This window comes from Lingula anatina, chromosome 3 (genome assembly GCF_051362555.1).
Source record: "Lingula anatina isolate TDL-2025a chromosome 3, LinAna3.0, whole genome shotgun sequence".
NCBI classification, from domain to species: domain Eukaryota; kingdom Metazoa; phylum Brachiopoda; class Lingulata; order Lingulida; family Lingulidae; genus Lingula; species Lingula anatina.
In genome coordinates this window covers 28,204,787-28,229,656 of record NC_141769.1, presented here as the reverse complement: position 1 = coordinate 28,229,656, position 24,870 = coordinate 28,204,787, and the positions used below count along the sequence as shown (strand labels likewise).

Genomic DNA, 24,870 nt, shown 5'->3' with positions numbered 1-24,870 from the left:
CGGTTTGGTATCTACCGCTCATGAGTAATGTCAACAAGTTAAAGTCAGTTTGCTGCACATATTGCGTGTGTTCTTTTTTTAAAAGTATATTGTCACCGGTCGACTGCATGAAAAAAATGACATGCGGGCTTTTAAAGTGCATTGGTTACTACAACTGCTTTACACGCAGAAGGTGCCATGTTCAAACCCTTGCATAACCATTGTAACACACACGTGGCAGAACCTGTATTCTGGACTATTGTAATCTTTATTATTAGTAGTACTAGTCTTATTGTTCAGTTACAAATACCCATAATCACAATTAAAACATGGGGTTCTGTAGTGTAGTGGTCATCACGTCTGCTTTACACGCATAAGATCCCAGGTTCGAAACCTGGCAGGACCAGTTTATTTCCACAATTTATATCTTTATTATAACATTTTTATATATTGATTAAACAAAGAAGATCCTATAGTGTAGTGGTGATATCGTCTGTGTTACACGCAGGACGTCCCTTTTTTTTGAGACGTGGCAGAACCCCCTTCGAACGCCCGCCTTTAACTCTTACACCATCGTTTTAGCTTTTGATAAGGGTTAGACGTTCTTATACAACAAATATAGCATGACAATTGTGTTGGGGGTGGTCGGCTCATGCCCTAGTTAGATTCCACTTTACCAAAATAACACGATTCAGAGCTGGGCCCCAACACTTGCTTTAAATATCTACAGATGTACGCTTGTTAGTTAATATAACCAGGTAAACCAAAGCCAGAGTTACGGTCTACATAGTCGTGTTTAAGTTCTCAATTAGTGTTTATTTTTTGAGTCATTCTCATAATGTTGATAAATACATTTAAGAGGGTTAAACTTAGGCTACTGGTAATCGAAAACAAGTTTGTAGAACGTAATTGTATCAGCAGTTTTGGATTTGACATACAATGGCGACAAAAGAAAATACCGTAAGTTTTTCTGGAAAATCCTTTTTTGTTTTTTGTTTGGCTATACTGTGTGCTGTACGAATAGGCATTGTATGCTTAGAAATAAAATGATGGGTTCCAGAGGTCTGCGTTGCAAAAATCAACATTTTGATTTATATGGAATAGCCCAGATCCCAAAGTGGTAACACCAGACCAGGGTTTTATTCCGTGAACTAAATGCGTTGATCAACTTTTGTTACTAGTGTCGGTAATTGAATAATGCCGGATTCAAACCTTAATTGTTAGGATGTGTGTCTACTCCACGTGAATGGTAGAGATTACATACGTACGGTTATTTATCGACCAATGTCCAAATAATCCGATCTGAAGTGAGGCATGTCCGTTTTGTGCCGATGTATTTTGTGAGTAATTGATATTTTCTAACCTAGCTGTTACCACTTTCACTTATCATTCTGGCCTCGGGAGATATACTAAGCTAAACAATATGTTCAATGGACCAAACAAAATCACGCTTCCGTTCACCTTTCTGGTTAAAAGAGATAACGTTTTACGCACGTAAAAACATACTTACAGTATGACATAAGTGCGTCAAGGAAGGAAAGGACCCTAACATAACGTATGAGGTGTGCCAAGTTTTGAATGGAAAAGCGTGTCACCGAGAGCCAGTTTCTCGCTGAAAAACGATGGTTATTAACTTTGAAAGGGAGACCAACACTGCTGTTATTGACCAAGATCCGTTGTTATGAAGCAATAATGAGCTAACGAATGTGAATAGATACAGCGTCTTTTTAACTTATTTAAATTTAAATCTATTTAATATTTTACGTATTTTGGACACAGGAAAACTCTTATGTAGGCCTATACGTGTTTTAGGCTACATGTAGTAGGCCGCAAGAAAGATCGATTTTGCCAGTACGATAACTTTTATTCTGAACACAGCCATCGATCTTACATAAAGTAAATATTTTGGTTTTGTAATTGTAAATTGGTTTTATAATTTAATGACTTCTATATTTTAGGAGGGGAGAGGGAAGGGGGGGGGGGAATAAAAACAAAGCAATCTTGTATCCGACCCTTTTAAATCATGGTTTTATGGATGCTTGGATATTTTTGGATATTTTCATTGTCAAAAGCAAATTTAAACAAACATGATGTTTTGAAGTTATCAAAGGGAAAACGATTTTCTGGTCCGAGACGCAGATCATTCACCGAGCATTGCAGATCAAGACTTTCAGTGACCAATTGCTTTAGATGCGATCATGCGAAATGCTGTGCAAGAACACATCCATGGCATCGTGTATGGCCAATCAACGTTAACACGTCTCTGAGTAAATTTTTCGAATCTGATTGGTCGGGAATTGCGGAGTAAATAGAGCCTAATATCCTACCTTGTACATCACACGATAGTGTAGCCTAAGCAGCGATAGGGCCTGAATTTGTGTGATTGTCACGCGCCCTAGGCCTGTTACGTTACCTTGGTCAAGTTCTGCCTAATGAGGGTTGAATACTGACAGTAAAATGAAACGAACCTCACAGAGGATAAATTACCGTTATAATAATGGAAACTCGGTGAAATATTCAGATTTTCATTTAAAAGTTAAAACTCATTGACTTGGTTAATTCTTTATAAAATTATATTTTTATTTCATTGTTATCATTGTGGTTTAAGCAAATAAAAGACGCCCACGTAATTGTGACTAGGGTACAAATATCATCCGAAATTTACAAAATTTAATTACTTTTTTGTTTTATCGTCTGGCATTTATGTGAGGTCCTTGTGGTTCACCATGACGGCACTGAAAATTCACCTTTCCACAAGTACTAATTAGGCGATTTCCATTGTCCTTTGAAAATCAAGTTGGTTGGGCGAGAGACGTTAAATATGAAATTTATCTCGTAAATTTGCGAATTATGGCGAATTTAATTTTGCGTTGGTAAGGCTTTTAACATACAAATAGCCTCGTGTCACAGTTCCACTCACAGACTTGCTCGTAGTTTGATAATTAGCTTGATTAGCAGCTAAAGAAATATCGCCTTTGTCTGCTAGTGCTAGACTAGGATATTGATAATAAGGAATATGGTATTTAACCATGTATATTTTATCGTGTCCTAGATCCATACCCAATCGGCTTTTAGTACACCAGTAATGCTTTGCTCTAACATGAAAAAGATGATCCGAAGAGAGGGCATTTTCTTTTCCGGTTAACGGATGAACTGTCATTCCCAATTTTTGAAGTAACCACATGCGCTTCCGGCTGAAAAATGTTGTGTTTCTTTCGATGCTACTACTTTTTATGCCGTTTCTTGCCCTTTTCGTGGGATTTAGATCGGGTAAGTGAAAGAAAGGGAATTGATAAAGATGTATTATCTGTTGATTTTGATTTGATGTGCATAAAATATTGTGTTTTTGTTGGACAAACCATTTTGTCCGTAGTCACGAAACGATAGCTCATTATCAATACTACACTTTGGTAATCACTCGCAGTTATCGGATCATTATTATACTGGTCTATATCCAAGCATTACATTGAAATCAATAATGTTGTTGAATAAGCATTTCTCATTGATCTTTCTGACAAAATGTTTTGTTTTTTATATTTATACTTTTTTCTTAATTAAATAACAATTTAATATATACTTACTTAAATTAGCGATGTACAGTACGTTGTGTATATTCTTTGTCTGTTGTCAGTGAATGATTGTAGAATTTTCCCTGCTAAAAGCTGAAATTTACCTGGGGTGAACATTATTTTCTTTATCTAACCAACCTTTGATTGTTGTTTCCTAACACTCTCCATAACGCTGTAACAATGCAGGGAAAATTTAAAAGATTGTAGAACAAATTTTGACCCTCTGTCAGAAAGATGTATCAGAAGAAAAACCTGCAATATTTAAATTCACGAAAAAAACCCAAGTACGGATTTGATGCTGACTATCAAATATTACCAATGCCCCAATTTAGAAGGTGGTGTGAGTCGGCATATTAAATCCGAGTATCCAAGTTAACACAAGCCCACATAACAACTATAGGGGCTTTACCACATACACATTTTAGATATTTCATAAATTGAACTAATGATTATTGATAGTAAGAAAATGTGAACCTGTGTAATGAATAGATAAATGAACCAAATAAGGAATGAATTGATGGATTGCTCATGAATGATTGAATTAATGTATGAATGAATGGCTTTAGAATTTGAACCATAGTGTGAAGCAGAGCATTTGGTTATAAGCTGTGCTTGTGCAGCACTAGCTATAATGATATTTTGATGTCTTCCTTGTAGCCCTTTTTATATATCATAGTATTGATTTTCTGTCTCTATCTAATTGATGTAGCACCAGTGCTACAGTTATTATTAGTGGAGACAAAACAACTCTTTCTTTCTCACTCTGTTTTCTTTCTTCCTTTCTTTCTTCCTTCTCTAAACACTGTTTTGGATTCTACAGAGTAACTATTTAAATCTACTACATTATAGAAGTCTCTTGAGAAATGCTACCAGATTATCAGTTTTTTGTGATATGGATCATATAAAACATCATTTAAGAAAAAAAATCTATATTTTGACATACTAAAGCTGAATGAATGCTGACATGAGTGTCTGACTTACTGATCAATTATGTATGGTAAAATTAAGATCCTGCGTGAATAACAAATGTACTTGGGTCTTTTAATCAAACCTCAGAGGTCAGGGATCAGAGACATACTAGTACCAGTATATTGATTTTAATTGTTGCTAATGCTGCATAAAAGTGGACATTTTATATTATATAGTTTCTTGTACACAATAAAAAAGGGTTTCTATTTATCATGGAACCATTGCTTTGTGGTTGTATCCCCCCCCCCCCCCCCCATGTACCTGTTTTCCCTAGTATCAGAGTAGATGTAAAATGATACAACAAATTACTAATACGGAGATGAAACTGGGAGACTTCTGAATATAGATCTGTTTGTTCCTTAACCTGAGGCTACTGTCAACTATTCAGACTTGATCTTGGTTACCAATAAGGCATTAAGATCACAAGACACCCACAAAAATTTTATCAGAAGATAAAAAGGCAGAATAACAAAAAACATGTCAAAAACTTGCAAAGAGTTGAGTTTAATGACAGTGATTATTACCCCTATTTCACCACTGTGTACAGAGATTAGATTTTTCTGACTGTCCACAGCTTTCTGACTTTTTGGGAGCCAAAAATATAATAAGCGTAGTCACCCCCCCGAACCCCATGCCATATTTTCCAACTTTTCCACTTAATGCCAGTCTTATCCCTGTGTGTACCACCCTATGACCTCCAACTTATCAGGAAAAGAATGGTACACTTTACTCGAAGCTAATCTGCTGGTGACCTCATCTGTTGGGTTACACACTCACACACACACCCACCCACCCTGTCCTCACAAGATTTGCCCATGGGAGTGCCTGATTTTTTTTTTTTATTATTGGAATATTAGTACATAAGTTTTGAATACCAAGCTCTGTCTGTCTCTCATTGTGGTAAATGTTGCAAGACAGAAAACAAAGGAAAGAGAATTTGGAGATGGAGAATAACTGTCGTAATGATCTTGATCCTGATGGACATAGTTTTACCAACTTGAAGGCAGAAATAAGGAGACCAAGGTGCCCATACATATCATGCACACACACAAATTCCACCTTGTCTTGGTCTTTTGTCCTCGACATCTGTCATGATATACTAGTGCATGTAAGTCAGAACTCTTATCATTATATGAAACCATGCATAGAGATAATTTTCCCACAATTTCTTCTCTTTACTGATTTTTTACATTGTCTGGTAATATCAGGATGCACAGAAGGAATGAAAATTGCATACTAGTATCTCAAACCTGAATGCAAATAAAAGTGTTTAAGTCAGTTTCTTTGTATATACTTTAAAAATACACAATACTTAAAAAGAAATAGTTGTTGCTGTTAGCAACTTATAACATTTCTCCTAGCTGTTTTAAAGCACCAGATAAGATACTGTAAGTAAATTCATCTGGGATAGCAACAGCTTGTAGCAACTTCTCATGCTTCAGAGGCATTGATCTTCCCTTGTGCATACACTGCATTAATAATACAAAAAAATGTGACATAACACAGTATTGACTTCTGTATCTTTATCCCATTAGTCAACAGTGACCATGTTTACTTTAATATGCTACAGCAGGCTGAATAAAGAACAGGTAAAGCTTGTTAGTATGCTTATGTACACTTGATTAGGTGCCAAGTGTATACATACGTGGTGTCCTGTTACACACTAGTGAAGCATTTGACCACTGTTATTTTCATCCATGTACCAGTATTTGATGTGTACTTGGTGCTTTGTATTATAGTTGGTGTATTACTGTACGTATTGTTGTCTTATGGAGATTTTAGGAACACTGGTTCAAAAACAGGTAGATAGGAAGAAAAATTAATTGTCCTTAATGTCTTAAGAGCAAACATTTTCATTGGAAGAAAAAAAAGGAAAAACTAGCTGTCTTCATGAAGGTGATCCAGCCTCATCAACCCCCCCCCCCCCCAAATTAAAAAAGCAGACCATTTGAATGGTGGAATTAAAAGAACAAAATTTGAAATTAATTTTCCATAAAGAATCACCAGACAGGAAAAAGTATAGATAAATGATCACGAGTGCATGCTGAACTAGAAAACAAAGAAAGAATTATAAATGAATGATAGCAAAAAAAAAAAAAAAATTAGATGGTCTTTTTGAAACCTTCTTTGCCTTGTTATCTGCTACTTGAGTACAAGTAAGCTAACTTTGTAACCAATGCTGATAAAAATAACAGGTCTTTTATGCACATACCGCAAATTATTCACTCAGTAAGATGGGTATTTCTTGGAAGTGCTATTATTACGTAAATAATAAGCCCACTCCTTGGGGAAATGAATATTAGATTTAAGGGGTTGCTTTGTTACTAATACCTTTATCTAATAAACACAAAGAAGAGATAGGTTACAGGTACAAATCAAATGTTGGTATTTTCCAACAGAAAAGTGTACACTTTAAGCTAGAAATTGAACTGTGTTAAATGCCAGAAAATGAAAATGAAAAAAGAAGACCTTTTCCCACTCTTAGATCTCATATAAACGAACTGCCAAGATTGCATGCCAGATGTTAGTTTTGCTGCTGAGTATGCTTCAGGTATATTGAACTGAAGCATACAGAAGCAAGCCTTCTACGTGTAATTTTAGTAAGCGGCATGATCATTTCTGCTATTCCATGTCAAATTTCTGCATAAATTTGGTAATTTCTTTAAATTATTAAAAAGAGTAAATCGTGTTTGTGTGTATGAAGGTGTGGGTAAGTGGATAACTATTTTAGGTCAAAAATGTGAAGAGTTTCACATACACTTTTACACCTACAATAACAAAAAGTTTTAAATTGGGTACCTTTGACAAAATTAAATTCTGCAAGTAAGAGCCCTCTCTAACACTCCCACGCCCACCGTATACAGACTTGGCTTATTTTGCCAAAGCTGGATGAGCAGCCACATGAGGCTCACAAAACTAATCACCAAGATATTTCATTCAGTCTAGGCAATCTTCCCTAAGCTAATTGTTTTCTGTTTTCTGGTCATGCCCTTTGACAAATCAATTAGTAACTCAATTTTAGTCCAGTTAATCCATATAATGGCAGGATCTGTTTACTTGACAGAGGTCTGGGTAAGGTCTGTCTTTAACCAGTCTTTTTTTTTTTTTTTTGTCGGTTTCAGACTACTCGCTAATAAAGCACAAAAATAATTTAAAAGAAGACTGAAATATTTTTCTTATTTTAGGATTCTCCAAGGACAGTTTTGATGAATCAGATGTAATAACAAAATTATTGATGATATATTACAGTGCATGTTTTTTTTTTTTGCATGCATGTGCGCATTTGGTTGAGATTATTTTCAAGTCTATCTTGTATATTCATTTGTATTTAAGGGAAAAAAAAGAAATTATAAGGGAAGCCTACTAATTATAATCTCAATGACATAACCACCATTTCTTATTTATCTTATTTATTTCTTTGTTGTAGGGTTGAGCCGGGAGCAACTGATGCACCAACGTATTACAGAACTTAGTGCAAAATTACTTCTCTCCGAGAAACTTGGCAAGGAGAAACAGAGTGCATATGAATCTCTTCGGAGACAGTTTAGTTCTATCCTGCAGAATAAACTGAAGGACAGTAATGACAGCAGGTTGGTTTGTAAATTACAATTGTGTTCATGTGTGTGTGTGTGTGTGTGTGTGTGTGTGTGTGTGCGTGTGAGAGTTAGTATATATGGATATCACACCCTAGACGAACGTTCTCTGCTACATTTCTTATACCTTTATTTGCTCTCAGACTCTCTTGAAATTATACACAATTCAAGCCTGTGCAATCCTGCATTTTACCAATAAAAATATAGGGGTCCATATCTACATACAGTTTTGAGCACTGCTGCTGTTTCCTCATGGTTTTCACAGGTATACAGCTTCCCTCCGTCTTATATTTTCAGTGGTAAATCTATGAAAATCATGTGGAAACAGCGATATTACTCATAATCCTATAGTTATCCTATAATCAGACATGTCATTTACTACAGAAATATTTAACTTTGAATAATCATACTTAACATCAATTATACATCAGCTGCACACTACTACTTTTGAAATCTCCTATTTAAATAATTAACATGCCCGTATGTGAATGATAGAATATATATACCAGCATATATTTACACGCTTTTCAAGCTAAATGTCATGTTTTTGTCAGTACAAAGCTAGCATGTAAAGAAAAACATGCAAATTTTACCTTCCAAAAATAATGATCGTATTCATTGGAAAGTATAAACCAACTCAACAATAGTGTTTGTGTTTTGAAGCAATACATTTTTTTTAAATTAATTTTTTTAAGTTCACTAATAATCTTGTCTGCCTTAATGACTTCAGCTTCCACTCCAAGTATTTGGAAAAACAGCCTTTATGTCTGACATTTGAGCAATTATTTTAAAGTTGGCCATTGAGAGCACGGGCTACATAATGGCAGCAAGAAATGTCTTATAATGCCAAAAGGTTAATTATCCGGTACCTATGGATTCTGCACAGGTTTTTTTTTTAAGTTAAAGGGAAAATAACTCTTCGTATGAGATCTATATTTCACAGTAAACACATTGTGAACAACTCATAGAAATATGATTCATTCTGTTTTACCACAAAACGGCAGTTATAGCTATTATTCTGATATCTGAGCTTGTCTTTAGACCACGTGACCTCCATTGATGGCTATACTCTGTTATAATCTCTTAATCTTTTTTTGTTATAATCTCTTAAGAAAAAAAAAAAACAGGGACTAACTTTGAATGTAAAAACAGATTCATTAACCATTGGTAAGAATGAGAAAATTGTTGTTTACTCCAGGAAAATTCATTTTTTTGGCCAAAACTAAGAGTTATTATCCCTTTAAAGGAGCGTTATTTATTCTCTGTTGAGCAATAATAATAAAAATAGAGAGATGAGAACAGCTGTTCATAAAACATTGAAAGGTTTGTTTCTCTAGTATTTAAATATTACATGGTTTTTTATTTGCTTCACATTTTGACACAAAGGTGAAGTAAATTTTTAATGTTGAAAGGCAAAGAGGCCGTATTATTGGCACATTTTATGATAGAATTTATACAACATATTGCATTGCTATAACATTAATGCTAAGTGTTAGCATCACCTTTAATTTAAAGTTATTTATTCAGTGAAAATTCTGTAGATGGCATTCCAACATGTATTTCAGTTAATTTTTGAATTTTTCATGTGATAAACGTACTCGGTACTGTTAGGCCATAGTCTGAGGCAATTGTCCAACTACCAGTAAAGAGGCACAGGGATATAGGCAAAAGTTTAAATTTTATTATTGTATCACTTTCCCACTGTTACACCCTGCTAATCCAAAGGGTTAGTAGTCAAAAAATCTTTTAGCACAGACTGTAAACGACATTCATCATGCCGTGCACAGTTATGAATTTTCAAATGGTTTTCAAAACAATGACAGTTTATCCTAAACATGGCATATGGTTTTTAAATTCCAAAAAGCCACAATGATAACTATCAATTACATATGTATGTTTTTTGTGTGGTGTAAAGAATATCTCCCACAAATATGTGTGTAATTAATATGTATTTACATATATTTTTTTTTAATTTTTATTTCAGCATCAGTACTGCTCTCAGGTCGCAGTACAGGGACTTACTGACCAGTCTGAGCTACGATGCCATCCGTCCCCCTGATATGTTCCATGAACTGACACATTTGAATGGCCGCATTGAAGCACTGTCACCAGCTTTTAGGATCTCTAGGGGTAGAACAGGAGGTTTGTATAAGATAATTTTTTATTTCATTAAATTAAATGCAAGTTTATAATAGTCTGTAGTATCAAGATTTTTTAAATACTTAAGCTACTAATCTAGCTGGACCAGTAGAGCAGCTCTGTCAGTTGTTTTTCCTATTATCTTTGGATTTTTAAATCATTGAGATAAACTTTTGAAAATTGTAATTTTAAATGGGCTCTGATTTTATCTGTCTGAACTGAGACCAAATCTTGAGACTTTATTTTTATGTACAGACATAGATGTTATAAGAGATAAATGTCAAGAACAATGTTGTAAAAAATTATCAGAATTGACAATAGCCTATTTTGTACACCATTATTTTCTGCTTTTTGTCTGTACATTTGACAGCTTTGCTGCCTTGTTTTATATTTATTTTTAATAGATGTTTTATTTTGCAGCAGTTGTGCACATGTCAGCTCTCTCTTCCTATAAAAATTTTATGCTGTTTTCTCACCTTGTAATTTTGTTGTTTTATTTAGCAAACTGAGTATAAAATAAATAACCAAAACCAGCTGTGCACTTGAATACTTCTACATGCACCCTGATTTTCAACAATTACGTGATTTTCTCAAATTATATAAAAATTTATCAAACCTGCAATATTTTCATCATAATGTTGTTTAATTTTTTTTTACCCATTTTATAACATAAAATGATTGATATGATAAAAAAAGAACAAATAAAATTCTCAAAATGAGATTTTTTTTTTTTTTGCAAAAGAGAAAGAAGTGTAGTGTGGCGTAAAATGAAATGACTTCTGCTCCCAAAGTCACAGGTGTTTCAAGTTAAACATTGACGCAATGGGCTTTGAATAATGGATGATTTCCAAGTTTGGCTGATTGTCCTCAAGATACTATTACTGGTCTGTGGCTGTTGGTTCAGTGAATTTGACTACATTTAAATTTTCTTTAAGCACCCATTTAGAAAGTGCGGGGGTCCATACACCATTCAATATATTTGGCTTCATGGAAAACATGCTTTTTCAAGATCTGTGTATTTTGAATATGAAATTGGGGTGATCAGAATATTTTCATGAAAACATAAGGAGAAAACATGAATATATATAACAATTATATATTTTTGATTTAGAGCAAAAAAATAAATCTCAATGTTGACTGGTCTTGAGAAATATGTGAGCAGTTCTTGCCAGTTTTTCAAATCTTTTCCTGAGGCAGGCTTGCCTATTAATGTTTAGTTTAAGTTTCGAATAGGCCAGTCCGGCTGCTACTAAATAGACACCTGTGAGTGTCTCAGCATGAGGTAATGCATGGTTATGGAACAGTAGAGATTTAGAGACATCTATATGAATCATTTAGATCCCCTCAAGTCAGGAAGTGTTTGAATTCTCAAAAATTAATTAGCATGTAGATAGTAACAGGATTTGAAACAATGAGTCATGATTTTAAGAGGAAATTGCAGAGAGTTGTATTTATTTGGAATCAACTGTTAATTTCCACTTCAATTATATTTGTTATTCAGTAAACTCATATCTTCCAACAGCATGTGTTTTCTCTTCCTCCCTGTTGCCTATGGTTTGGGGGCTGAAATATCATTGATATTTTGTGAAAAGAGCCATCTTTTGTCTCAAAGATTAAAGATGAATATGACTGCCACTTTCTTTTTATACAGTATAAAGAGGGTTTTTTTTATGATGTAGGTATGCTTGTCAATTTTAGGTTCCAAATAAAGCTACCCCACAGTTCACACATTTTACATTGTGAAGAGATTTTTTAACAATATATAGTAATATAATTCTTTGCTTTGCAATAATCCATGCATCATGTAGTTATATTAAAGCTAAAATGCATTTAGACTTGAAAAAATGTAAGAATCCTTCGATATCATCTTCCCAATGAAATTTTTATATACTAGGACTAAGACCCCATTTCCATAGATTTTAGATCGATCTATCCCTGTGGGGAGTCTCACTAGAATACTGTCAGCTTAGCTGGCTTAGGCGTCTGTCCCGCCTACTGAAAGCTGTAAGGAGGTAATTAACTATGGTGCACGCTCGGCTGACTGCAATTTAGCGTGAAACCCAGGGAGTTAGGTCGATCTAAATCTTAATCCCTGGATCGATCTAAATCTCTGGGAATACACCCTAAGATGTAAGGGCATCTTGCTGAATACAATCAGATTAATGGCTTAGCACTTTTCTTCTTGTTTCCAACTTGTTCATATAAGCAATGTTTTTTCTGTATTCAACTCAATGCAAGGAGGAGGTATGTTTTCTGTTAATCCGATTGCATTCAGCAAGAGTCCCTGCAGAGTTGGAACCATCTACATAGAATGATAGTGTCATTGGGAATAAGCCCTTAGTTTCCAGTTATCTCTGAAAGTCAGGCTGCCTAGACTGGGTCCACCAATACTCCAGATGTTATAGTTGGAATATGTTTATGAATACAGTATTTGCTGTAATGTATATCCTTCATGTTAAGACACATTGTTTTAAATAATATATATATCTGTCTTGCATTGTCAGTATCTGTTGAAAGCTCTTTCTCATATAAATCGGTATAGAAAGGCTGTACTTAGTGCTGTTCTGTTGGTAATTGTGAGTGATGATTGATCTTGAAATGGAAGTTTCACTACTGTTCATTGCCTTGATTCCCAGTGGGGGGAAAAAGACACTATTGCTTTGAATTCTTTCCATTCTCACTTATAACTGCAATTTTAGACTACATTTGGCCTGTTGATTTATTTATATTGGGAAATTTAGTTGATAGAAAATGTTAATGTTTAAGACAATAAAAATTATGGGTCTCAGACTGAACCGTCACTTCAAATAATGGTAATTTTGTTTCATGATGTCTAATTTTGAAAACAGTTTCATGGAATATTCTTGCTATTATAAGGAATCCTTTAGAATCCCTTAGCTGCATATTATAATTTGCTTATAACCTGTACTAGTATTGACAGAATTATTGCATTATAATTTTTATATTCACCATGCTGAGTAAGCTCTCCATATTCAAAAGTATGATCAATGGTAAATTGTGTGACCTTTCAGATTATTGAGAATACTTGCTTACATCTAGTTTTAAGAATTTTTTTAAAAGTGAGTTTGGTATGATATTTTTTGTGAACTATGATGAAGTAATTTGCAAATAAATTGTTTTGCAGTTACAAAGTATAAAAGATGGCAGGTTATTGTTTAAAGCAGAGCATGTGATTATATATGGTAGAAAATACGAGAGAATGACTTATTCCAAGTGATGATTGGTTCTTGATACAAAACATAATATGATTGATCTGATGCTGTGTAGATCTATTTGAAATTATGAAGGTGTTCTGGATTATTCTGTTTATCCGTTCTGAATATAATCATGCTCAGTTTCATTGATTCACCTTTGAGTCTGCCATTACTTATCTCTCCAGTTAAATACATACTCAATTATTGGTTCATATCCAGTACTACATGTATTCTAATACAATTCATGATCAATTAGTGGTTCATTTCCAGTACTATTCTATTGACACATTTAACCAACTGTCTGCTTCCTCTGTTATTGTCCATTGGTTTGCTTTTTCTATGGGGCAATCAGTAGGCTACACATAATAGTGGCAGATTGATTGTTTTCGCTTTTTAAACCCACTGTTTTTTAAAAAGTTACTTCATAATCTGTAATGTTTGTCAAAAATATATTTTACATTTTTATGGTCACATAGTGGTATGAGAGCGAGAGAAAAAAAATGGGAACAACATCTTCCATATCACATCTTATTAATCAAATAACTTATTGATAAATATGCTATTTTTCCAGTATCAATCGTTGTTGGTATTCCCTCAGTGAAGAGAGAGAAAAACAGCTATTTACTGGATACTTTGAGGTCGCTGGTGGATAACCTCAATGAAGAAGAAAAGAATGATACATTGCTGGTTGTGTTAATAGCAGAGGTAGGTATGATTGACTGTGTGATATTTACAACTAGAGAAGCAATCAGAGAGTGCATTGTTAATATTGATGGAATGTGTTTGGTTTGCTAGCATTTTCACACCACTGGAATGAATTGAACATACTTTTAGATACTGGAAACCCAAAACCTCTTCTCATCTTAGAAATCTTCAAACAGTCTTTTAAGTATTTCCATTTTCTGCCAAAGAAATGTCATAGATAGCAGTCCCTCCCTTTCACATGTCAAATAGTATGAATTTACTTTAATTCTTGAAAAGTAAAGGTAGATTTAAATGGCTTGTATAAATATTATTTATTTATTTTTCAAATTTTTAAAATCAGCCTGAACATTTACCAGATGTGGCTTGAATTTTTAACACACATATGCACGTGCACACACACACACACACACACAGACACACACACACACGCAAGCAAGCATGCTTGCAAGGCCTTTTTGACTAACTCTTAAAGTAAAAGTGAAGATGGCTCTTCATGTTGAATCTTATTCCCAAAAGCATCCCGATTTCCAAGTAAAAAGTAAATTACCCTTTCATGTACTTATCATGCATGCTTATAACATCTGATTTTATTGACAAAACTTGAGCAGCATGACTGATACTAGAAAAATCATTTTATTTTCTGTTGAGGTTATTTATTTGAGCCTGACTATATCTCCATAAACGGTATAATAAAACCCATACAAAAAATGGAATTTAGTATGCAGTTCAACAAGGAATAAGGGATGGGAAACTTTATAGAAAATACAATTCAGTGACAGCTGTTAGTGATTACATTTGGGTTCACCATTGTTATATAATGGTACATTAATTATGTTGAGTCGTGATGTTTTCGTGAAGTATGGTATGGTAAGTGATGCAGTTTCTCTTTTTAATGCCTTTTTCTTTCAAATATATTCATTTTGATAGATTATTGTTTCTCAAGCTAATATAGCTTAAAGTAAATTGCAACCAGCTGTGTCATAAAATTACTGATTAATTTACTACTTTAAGAAAGAAAACCATATTGAACAGTTAAAAGAAATATTCAGGTGATTTAATTTTTTTTTTTTTGTTTAATGTAAATTATACTATTCATATTTGAAAATATCCCAAAATAAAATTGTCTTTGTCTGCTCAATATCTTTCTCAATTCAGACGTTAAAAACAACAACAACACAAAAAAAAAAAAAAAATGAAGTACCTGATGTCAATGTTTCCTTCTAAAATGTACAGAAGACTTGATGGTCTATGTGACAGGCCAGGCATTTAGAATTAAATTATTTGATTTTTAAATTAAAATTTTTAAATTAAGATTTACAAAATAATGTTATAAAACCTCAGATCCAAGTGCAGGGATGGCTGAGCAAGGATTTGTGAGTTTTTTTTTTTTTTTTTTTTTTTTTTTTTTTTTTTTTTTTTTTTTTTTTTTTTTTGAAAATTAGATTTGATTGGAAATCCCAGGATAGGATACCTCAAGTAACGGGGTAAATTAACAAAGAAGCCCATGTATATTACTTAATAAGAAGAACCTGTTCATACTAGCAATTTTACTTTTAATAATAAAATTTCTGCTTTCAGCCCTATGATGTGAAGTACATCCAGAGCCAGGCAGAGCTGGTCAAGTCAAAGTGAGTAGCTGTTATGGACACCTATAGAAAGTTTTGTTTTCAAATGCACCTGAGGTTAATTATACTGCCTCTTCCACCCTAGTCTCAGATGTGATGGTGTCTGCAGAGAAAGCATGTATATGTGCAGTCTGCATAAAAAAGTTTAATCAAGCAAAGGTGTTCAATCTGAAGATGTATACAAAATGAAACTTCCTTTTAGTATTTCTACATTTAGATGTAATTAACTTATTTTGAATGTTGTAATATAATATAATATAATATAATATAATATAATATAATATAATATAATATATCCTGTCATCAGTTTTCCAGATGAAGTGGGTTCAGGTCTTATTGAGGTGTTAGGCCCCTCTGCCTCCTATTACCCTGATCTGGACAGCATAAAGGAGACCCTGGGGGACTCCAAGGAGAGGACAAGGTGAGAGACACTAACCTGGGGGTGTTTACCCTGGGGTGCCATTTGAAGAGGGCGCCACTCCATTTTTTTTACTTTCTTGCAGCTGTTAAATGTGATAGTTATTAGTAAACTTTTCTGTAGATATGCCCCTGATACTTTTGGTTGGTTCATGCATAAGTAATGCTAAATCTTAAGGCTTTTAATTTTTTACAAAAAATTTAATGCTTTACTGGAAATATTTATGACTTTGCAAACGCTTTAAGATGTATGTCCATATCGTTTGTTTGCTTTTTTTTTTAACCTAACTTTGATATAACAATAACAAAGTGGACTTATTTTCATTTTCACTGCTGGGCTATCTGTTCATCAACCAGCCAACCAGTATTTACTCACATCATGTTTGTCTCACACTTTATTTCAGATGGAGAAGTAAACAAAACCTGGACTTTGTGTACCTGTGGATGTATGCCAGAACAAGGGGGACGTATTATGTACAGGTAAGAAGATTTAGATATGAATTCTTTAATAAAACGCTATGTACACTTTGAAGCAGTGAAATTGTGTTGCAAACTTAACTGTTGGATATTTTATATCATATCAATCCAGAGATAGACTGAGAGAAATGCTGATAATTGGGGTCAGTTTTTAGTAACATCTGAAACCCACAGTACCATATTTAGAACAAAACCCATCCAGTTCTTGAAATTATCAGAGATGATATTTTTCCAACTTTTTTTTTTTTTTCACTTTTAAATTGGCAGTTTCATCTCTGAATTATACAGGGCATGACTTTACTTACTTTTAATCATGATATGCCATTACATGTGACACAGTAACTGCAGCATTGGGTGCTATTTCTTTCTTTTCCAGCTGGAAGATGATGTCATGGCCAAGTCTGGTTACGTGACCATCATGAAGAACTTTGCTCTCAGCCAGAAAACAGATGACTGGCTACTGCTGGAGTTCTCATACCTGGGCTTCATTGGTGATTTGGCTGTAAACTGGGTTGAAACATTCATAGTCATAGAAATATGAGCTGTGCATGGGACAATATTGAAAACATGTTGGGGGATACAGTGATACAGATAACCAGCAACTCTATGTCCTTTTTTGTATCAATTTGTGCCACTTTCAAATATTATTGTATTGTTAATATCATGCTACATTTTGAGTGTTTTGTAAATTGTTAAATGTTTAATGAAACAAGTATGTAGTGAATTGTGTTAACTGGCACATGCTTGCATTTTTTGCTGGACAGTGAAGTGCTAATTTTGATACTCAAGCCCAGGGGTGTAATCTGATTGTTACATTATTATTAATAATATCATAATTATTATTATTATTCCAGGGAAGATGTTCAAGTCTGCTGATTTGCCATACTTGATAGAGTTTATCCTGATGTTCTACACAGAGAAGCCCATAGACTGGCTACTTGACCATTATCTGTTTGTCAAATTGTGTAGTCCAGAGAAGGATGCAGTGAGTAAATGAATAGGGGAATGAATACACAATTATTGTTTATTCCTTGTTTATCATGTGGGGAGAAATATAAGGAAAAAATTACATAACAGAAAAATTTCAGGAAATTTTATGTTATTTGTTTTAATTGAGTAGGAATAAGCCATGATTTAAGTTTCTGTTACTATCATATTTTGAAAATGTGAAACACATTTTTCATAAGTGTGCTTAAAACCTATGAATCACATGTTGTACTAGTGCACTAATTTATTCCTGTGTCAGTGTAAAGCAGTCTTTGAAATGACTTTTTTTTTTTCAGAAATACTGCGACCGAATGAAGAGCAGTTTACGCCGCCGCTTCAAACCCTCCCTGTTTCAGCACGTAGGAATGCATTCTTCACTAAAGGGAAAAGTGCAGAAATTAAAAGTAAGAATGATATTGGTCAGGCATATGTCATTGCAACAAGAAATTTCACAAAAATATGGTAATTTAATGTATTGCAAAAATATTCCCCAAGTTTGTTTTATACAATGAAACAGTCTGGTTTAACATTTTTTGCATCTTGTAATAAGGATTCTAAATCAATATTTCATTACGTTTCAAGATGAGACATTCACTTGATGCTGGAAATAATCTAATCCAAAAAGCCAAGCCATATGTCCTTGAACATATGTCTATTAAATGCTAAAGATCAAATTGAACCAATCCCAATAGTCATGCTGTGTTTTTATTACCTTCAACAAATCGAAATGTGTCCATAAGTCATATAATGTTATTTAATCCTCTTCTTACAAATGAGAGATTTCTATTGCAGGTTAAATTTATTACAGTAGATATGAACCTTAGGCTTGTTGAACACATGGTGAGATTTGACTATGGGATACTAAAGATAATAAAAATTCAAATAAAAACCTCAGACATATATTTTGTTCTATCAGGACAAGGACTTTGGCAAGGCTCAGCTCCATCATCCCCACACCAACCCTCCAGCTGAGGTGTCCACCACGATAGAAAAATACCAGAAATACTCCCTGGATGACGCCTATCTGGGCCTGGACTTTTTCTGGGGAACCTTTCCCAAAGCTGGCGATATGTGTATCTTCAGGTTTAATCCACCAATAGCATTAGAGAGGTGAGATAACATTGCTCGCTTTCAGGGTTTTTAACTAAAGTCAACAAGCAAATCCTCGGGTGATTTTTCCATACCGTGATATGCAGAAAATGTTCACACGAGAATTAATGATGTTTTGTTCATTGATAAGCACTATGGGCAAGCGTGTATCTGAAGTGTGTAAATCAGCATCTTATGCACTATGGCGCATTGGAAAAATAAGGAAAGTGTTAGATAACAAAACCACTGAAAAATTAGTACATGCATTTATATCATCAAGATTAGATTACTGCAATAGTCTCCTCTTTGGTATTTGTGACTATCAGATTAAAAAGTTACAAGTTATTCAAAACTCAGCTGCAAGACTGGTTTGTCAAATTAAGTACAATAGTACACACCATATCAATCCCATTCTGAAAGAATTACACTGGCTGCCTGTGAAGCAGAGGATTGATTTTAAAGTACTCTGTATTATTTTTAAGGCGATCCATTCACAAGGACCATTATATTTATCTGATCTTATCTGTTTTAACTTACCACGGCGGTCCACACGTTTTAATACTGAGAATGATTTTATTTTAGAACATTCTGTTTTAGAGAAGGGGTGCCTAAAAAGTTATGGAGATCGTGCTTTTATAATCTACGCCCCAAGAGTGTGGAATGGTCTACCAAATTTTATTAGGAAAACAGAAGACTTTGACAATTTTAAATCTCTTTTAAAGACCCACTTTTTTAATTCTGTCTATATCTCTTAGATTTTATTTTAATATATATATGTTTTTTTTTTTTTTATAAGATTGATTTTTAGTAGTGTAAATTTTAAATGGTTTCCAATGAGAGTTTATGATTAAAATATTGTAGTCATTTTAATGATTTTAGTATATTAGCCATTATTGTAAGGCGCCTTGAGATAGAATGTAAGGCGCCATATAAGAATCTTATTATTATTATAAGGACCTTCAGGCCACTAAATTATATTTTTTAGCAGTTTTCAGGAAAAATTGCTGCCTTTGATTAAATGAAAGTTTTGATAATTATTTGTAGTTTTTAGCATTGTGGTTGTACTAGTGTTAAATAGTGCATTGTCGTCACTTGTAGTTTTTTTTTTTTTTTTTCAAAACAAAATGTCTAGCTCAGTCTCCTTCCCTACTCAGTAGGAGAGAAAGACACTCTTCAGGCCCACAAAAGAAGTCAGAATTTTCCATAAAATGAATCTATTTATTAATACTTACCTATCTTTGTAGCTTTTACTTCAAAAGTGGTAATCCGGAGCACCCTGGGGATCAGTTGTATAACACAACTGTTGAAATCATGCCATACTCGCACACACAAAAACAAGATGGCATCCTGACCAATGACGTGAACTACCAACAGTACAATCGCACAAACGACGGCTACCTGATCATGGGGGAGTTTGTTAATAGCGTGGCCAAGGGGGATGTTGGAGCTGCTCTTGGTCCTATATTGGAGTTAAGACTGCATGTGAAGTCTGAGAGCAAGGCATGGGTTATCCTCAGTGAGGTAAGAAAAAGCACCCTGAATTTGAGTGGTACATTGTAACTGGAAAGTCATCTCAGTTATTAGTATTCAGGCCTACCCAACTACCAGACTCAGCACAGAATGATCCTGAATCCACCGGTAGATCGGACCACACTACCCGTTTTCAAGGTGTGCGTCAGTATGCACTTCAAAGTATCAGACGCGACACCCCTCTTGCCAAGTGCGCGATGTGATAGTGATGATTCTCAGCGGGGTTGGAAAGTATTGCATCACCACTCAAAATTTGTTCTGGGTATGATACTGTGAAATGCGTACTGACACACACCTTGAAAATGGGCAGTGTGGTAGGCCTGGGTAGGCCTGGTATTGGTCTGTAATTTTCAGTAGAATGATTGGAAATGGCAGATGCCCAAGCTGATACTATAAAATTATGTGACTCTGTAAACTCTGAAAGTTGGGGTGAGGAAAATGTCCATAAACAGTAAATAAAGTTTAAAGGCTTTCGTTGTTTTAAATAATGTATACAAAACGATCAATCTTTACTTATATAAATCTAAGTAAAGTCATCGTGATTAAAATTTTCAAGTTCATGCATTGGAAATGTTCTGTACAGAAAATATTTTCTGGTGGTGGTAAGAGAGTGAAATTATCAAATGTCCAATGTGTTTGTTGCATCTTAAATTTGTTTTTCAAAAATTTCCAGATTTACATAAAACCATTAACGACAAGCTGACAGGGAATGGCTACAGGCAGTTGACAAGACTGGAAACATGTGACCCAATGTACAGGTGTTTTTTATTTCTCAAATGATCTGTTAAATTTTGATATGCCAAATTGCTCATATCAGGTGCTTGCAAGTTCATTTTGGAATATTTATAAACCATGTAGATAATAACACTTAGATCAATTCAAATGATATTTATAAACAATTATGAATTACATAATTCTTATTTTATGTGTGAGGTATTTACTCAAGTTTACACTGATGGCTTTACATTTTAAATCGGTTATAGTGTTCATTTCATCATTTTATGTATGCTGTCATCAAGAATGCCTTTTTGCCGATAGTGATTCTATGATTTCATGATTTTTCTCAGCATAAAAAGGGCATTTATTGGTTTTAATATTATGGGATATTAAGGAAATTCACTTTTATTTTGAGCTGTTTATGAATATATATTAATAATATGAATTTCTTTTACACGGATAGAGGCAATTTATTTGTAATAATAATATATTTATATGTGCGTGTGTTAATATTTCAAAGGGATATGTGAAAATTCTCCAATTTTGCTGATATTTATAATATTTTCAAATATTTTAATCTTCTGTGCTGTTTTAATTGCCATGACGGTTTGGGATTTGGTGCTACAACAAATGGTTTTCACAATCTTACTGCTTTTTATGTACAGACACAGATGTGTCTGTACATATTGCCATCACCTGCGTCTGTCGTCGCCGTTGCCGTCGCTGGCGCCGTGCACTTTCCTTGTAAACACGATAAGTGGAAGGCAGTTTTACTTTTTGGCTTTATATTTACAGAGCTGATGAATATTCATAAAACGCAGGTCAAGTCCAAAAATGAGCATGATCGGGCCATTATTGTAGAAATTATACTGTTTTTTTCACTTTTCAGCATATATGCAACACTGTAAACACATTTCAAGGAAAACCGATTGGCCTGTTGTCATGAAACTCACAGGAGTAATCGATCTTACTAAAACGCAGGTCAAGTTCGAAAATCGTCATGATCAGGCCACTATTTAAGTAGTTATGCTTTTTTTCACTTTTCAGCATATATGCAACATTGTAAACACAATATAAGAAAAACAGACAGGCCAATTGTCATTAAACTCACAGGAGTGGTCAATCCTGCTAAAACACAGGTTGAGTTAAAAAATCAGCATAATCGGGCCATTATTTTAGAAGTTATGCTGTTTTTTCACATTTCCTCAGATTCAATTCTTAGACATGTTAACAGTTTCATTATTTAATTAATAAGATACATAAAAGTGTTTGTTTGACATTTCCTGCGTCTTTACAACATTGTTAGTTGATTTTGTAAAAATGATGGTAAACTTGTTATCGTGTATTGTGTAATAAAGTTTCAAAAATGGAAATAAACTCATATCATTGCAGTTTGTCAGGTTCAATCATTCACTATGTTCAGAATCTCAGAATGGAAGAAATTGGACATTTAACACTGCTCTATTGATATTTTTCCCATCTCATCAATTTTCTTAGTTGATCATATAAAAATGGCAGTAAACTGTTAATTTTGTTTTATGTTAAAAATTGTTAAAAATGGAAATAAAACATTTCAGAACAGTGCTGTCTTGTTTACATTTTGGCATTTTCAAGTTGTGACTTTGAAGTTCCATGGGCCTGAAGACCTTTGCTAGTCACAGTTTCTGAATATCCATGATACTAATATTTTATTATTAAAAATTGATGGTCATTATGCTGTTAAACATTATGTAATATTGCATCAAAATTTGAAAAAAACCTATTTTGGGCACTGCTCCCATGATGACCATTTAAGAAAAACCATGTCACTTACTGTTCTCAAACAGTACAGTAAATATGTACAGATGTGTCTGTACATATTGCCATCACCTACGCCTGTCGTCGCTGTCGCCGGCGCTGTGCACTTTCATTATAAACACGATAAGTGGAAGGCAGCTTTACTTTTTGGCTGCTTGGTAATTCTTACTGCCAGTTAAACAGTTTTTTTGTGAAAATTTAATTTTTCACATATTGGCATTTTCAAGGTGTGAGTTTGAAGTTCCATGGGCTTGAAGACCCATGCTAGTCACATTTTCTGAAAATCCATGATACGTATATTTTATTATTAAAAATTGACGGTCATTAGGCTGTTAACCATTATGTAATATTGCATCAGAATAGAAGAAAACACAATTTTGGGTGCTGCTGCCATGATGACCATTATGGGAAAACCATGTTACTTATAATTGCCAAACTTTCAAAAAAGAAATACAGGACTAAAATGCAGCCTGAGTTGGAAAAGTAGTCTAATTGGCTTCTTTTTCTGGAATTTATACATTTTCATAGTGTGAACTTGAACTCCCATGGGCCTGAAGCCTTATGCTTGTTACACATTTTACTTACATTGGTATTACCTGTTGAGCATAATTAAAATTTGATGTTGAATTTGCAGTTTAACATAATGTACTTTTGCATCAGAATTGACAGTAGCCTATTTTGTGCATAGTTATTTCCTGTTTTTTGTCTGTACATTTGACAGCTTTGCTGCCTTGTTTTATGATTATTTATGATCTCCCAAATTATTTACCAGGTGCTATCCAAGGAAAAAAGTTGATACAGTTACTATATTAGTTGATTATTCAAGAATTAGATTTAATAAAACAATTTTAATGGAGTCATAGCAATGGGCATTAGTAGAAAAATGACAATAAGTCTGAACTAAGCCCAAAAACATGAGTTCTTTGTGAAATGGGCTCAAAAGCTAATCTGTCACTAACTGGTTGTGAAAACTTTTTTTCACGATCAAGGTTAAAAAAAAAAAAACACCAGTTTATTTTATCTGCTATATTATATATATCCATTGCAATTTTGTTTTTATTGCTGTGTGAGGGATGTGAATTTGTTGTACAGTAGGGGAATTTATGAGACAAATTTGAAAACTGAAAACCCAGACAACAACCTGGTACATTTTTCAAATTTTCAATTATGGTGAATTTTAACTATTTTAAGCTAGAAGTGCTTTCTGAAGATGGAATTTTATATAAAATGTAGGTTTTATTCATATTTATGTCAACTGCAGTTTGAATGTCGAAATGGGTAGATTTTGTGTTGAAATTGTGTTCTTCTGGTATAGAAGACAAATTATTCCAATAATGGCACATTCAGTTTCTTTGAGCAGCAGAAAAACATTTAATTTAAGAGAAGCATTTGGTACAGAATGGTTACAGACATTTTATTGATGGTTACAGATTGATTGGGGGTATCTTTTATCCTATCAGAGTGCTAATAAATGTTATATGGTGACTTTTAGTGTGGCCATTTTCTCCTATTGACACTATGATCCTTGAGAAAAAAAGGGGACAGTAATTTGGACTGTGGAACATACAATGCTATAAATGCCTAATTCTTACTTCATAAACTTGTTTGCCATAAATGATTATTTTTGAATGGATTATCATAAGATTTTAATATTGGAATTAAGCCATCTAAAAGGGTTTCATCTTTGATTAAGTGCCAACAACTATCTCAGATCAAGATATTTAATATGTCAGGTATATATTAGGTTTTTTTAAGTTATCATCTTTGTAAATATTATAAAGTTGTAAAATAAATATAGTAATCAATGACTTGAAATGCATTGCATTGCGTTGCAATCAAGTGTTGTTTGTGACAGGCCCAAGACCTTCACAAGACAAGAAAGCATTTGAAACTGGCTTTAAGACTGTATCAGGAGCCCTGAGCATACATCACCATTTTACTTTTAAAAGTGTTTGCGATTAAATAGGAGTTTTCAGAACATTTCCACCATGGATTTTGACTTAATCAGCCATAAAAGAGCTTTAAAGCTGCACCATCATCAAATTTTTGGTTGCAAATTGAC

At 33.8% G+C, this 24,870-nt stretch overlaps 1 protein-coding gene and 1 non-coding gene across 2 annotated transcripts; both read left to right on the top strand.

Moving 5' to 3' along the window:
- Positions 1-312: 312 nt before the first annotated feature.
- Trnav-uac (transfer RNA valine (anticodon UAC)) lies at positions 313-385 on the top strand. Its single transcript has one exon. It is a non-coding gene; the product is annotated as a tRNA-Val (tRNA).
- A 2,691-nt stretch (positions 386-3,076) lies between these two features.
- LOC106167967 (alpha-1,3-mannosyl-glycoprotein 4-beta-N-acetylglucosaminyltransferase B) lies at positions 3,077-24,616 on the top strand. The gene is made up of 13 exons (XM_013546876.3): positions 3,077-3,249; positions 7,945-8,107; positions 10,095-10,252; positions 14,036-14,169; positions 15,748-15,797; positions 16,102-16,215; positions 16,616-16,691; positions 17,065-17,179; positions 17,543-17,673; positions 17,972-18,079; positions 18,592-18,785; positions 20,009-20,285; positions 20,968-24,616. Exons 1-13 carry the CDS (start codon positions 3,162-3,164, stop codon positions 20,995-20,997), a joined length of 1,638 nt encoding a protein of 545 aa, XP_013402330.2. The 5' UTR covers positions 3,077-3,161; the 3' UTR covers positions 20,998-24,616.
- Positions 24,617-24,870: the final 254 nt, after the last annotated feature.

Coding starts and splice junctions, on each gene's coding strand:
- LOC106167967 (XM_013546876.3), top strand. CDS start 3,162: ATGCGCTTCCGGCTGAAAAATGTTGTGTTTCTTTCGATGCTACTACTT. Junction 16,216..16,615: donor GACTCCAAGGAGAGGACAAG/GTGAGAGACACT, acceptor ACTTTATTTCAG/ATGGAGAAGTAAACAAAACC. Junction 17,180..17,542: donor CTCATACCTGGGCTTCATTG/GTGATTTGGCTG, acceptor TTATTATTCCAG/GGAAGATGTTCAAGTCTGCT.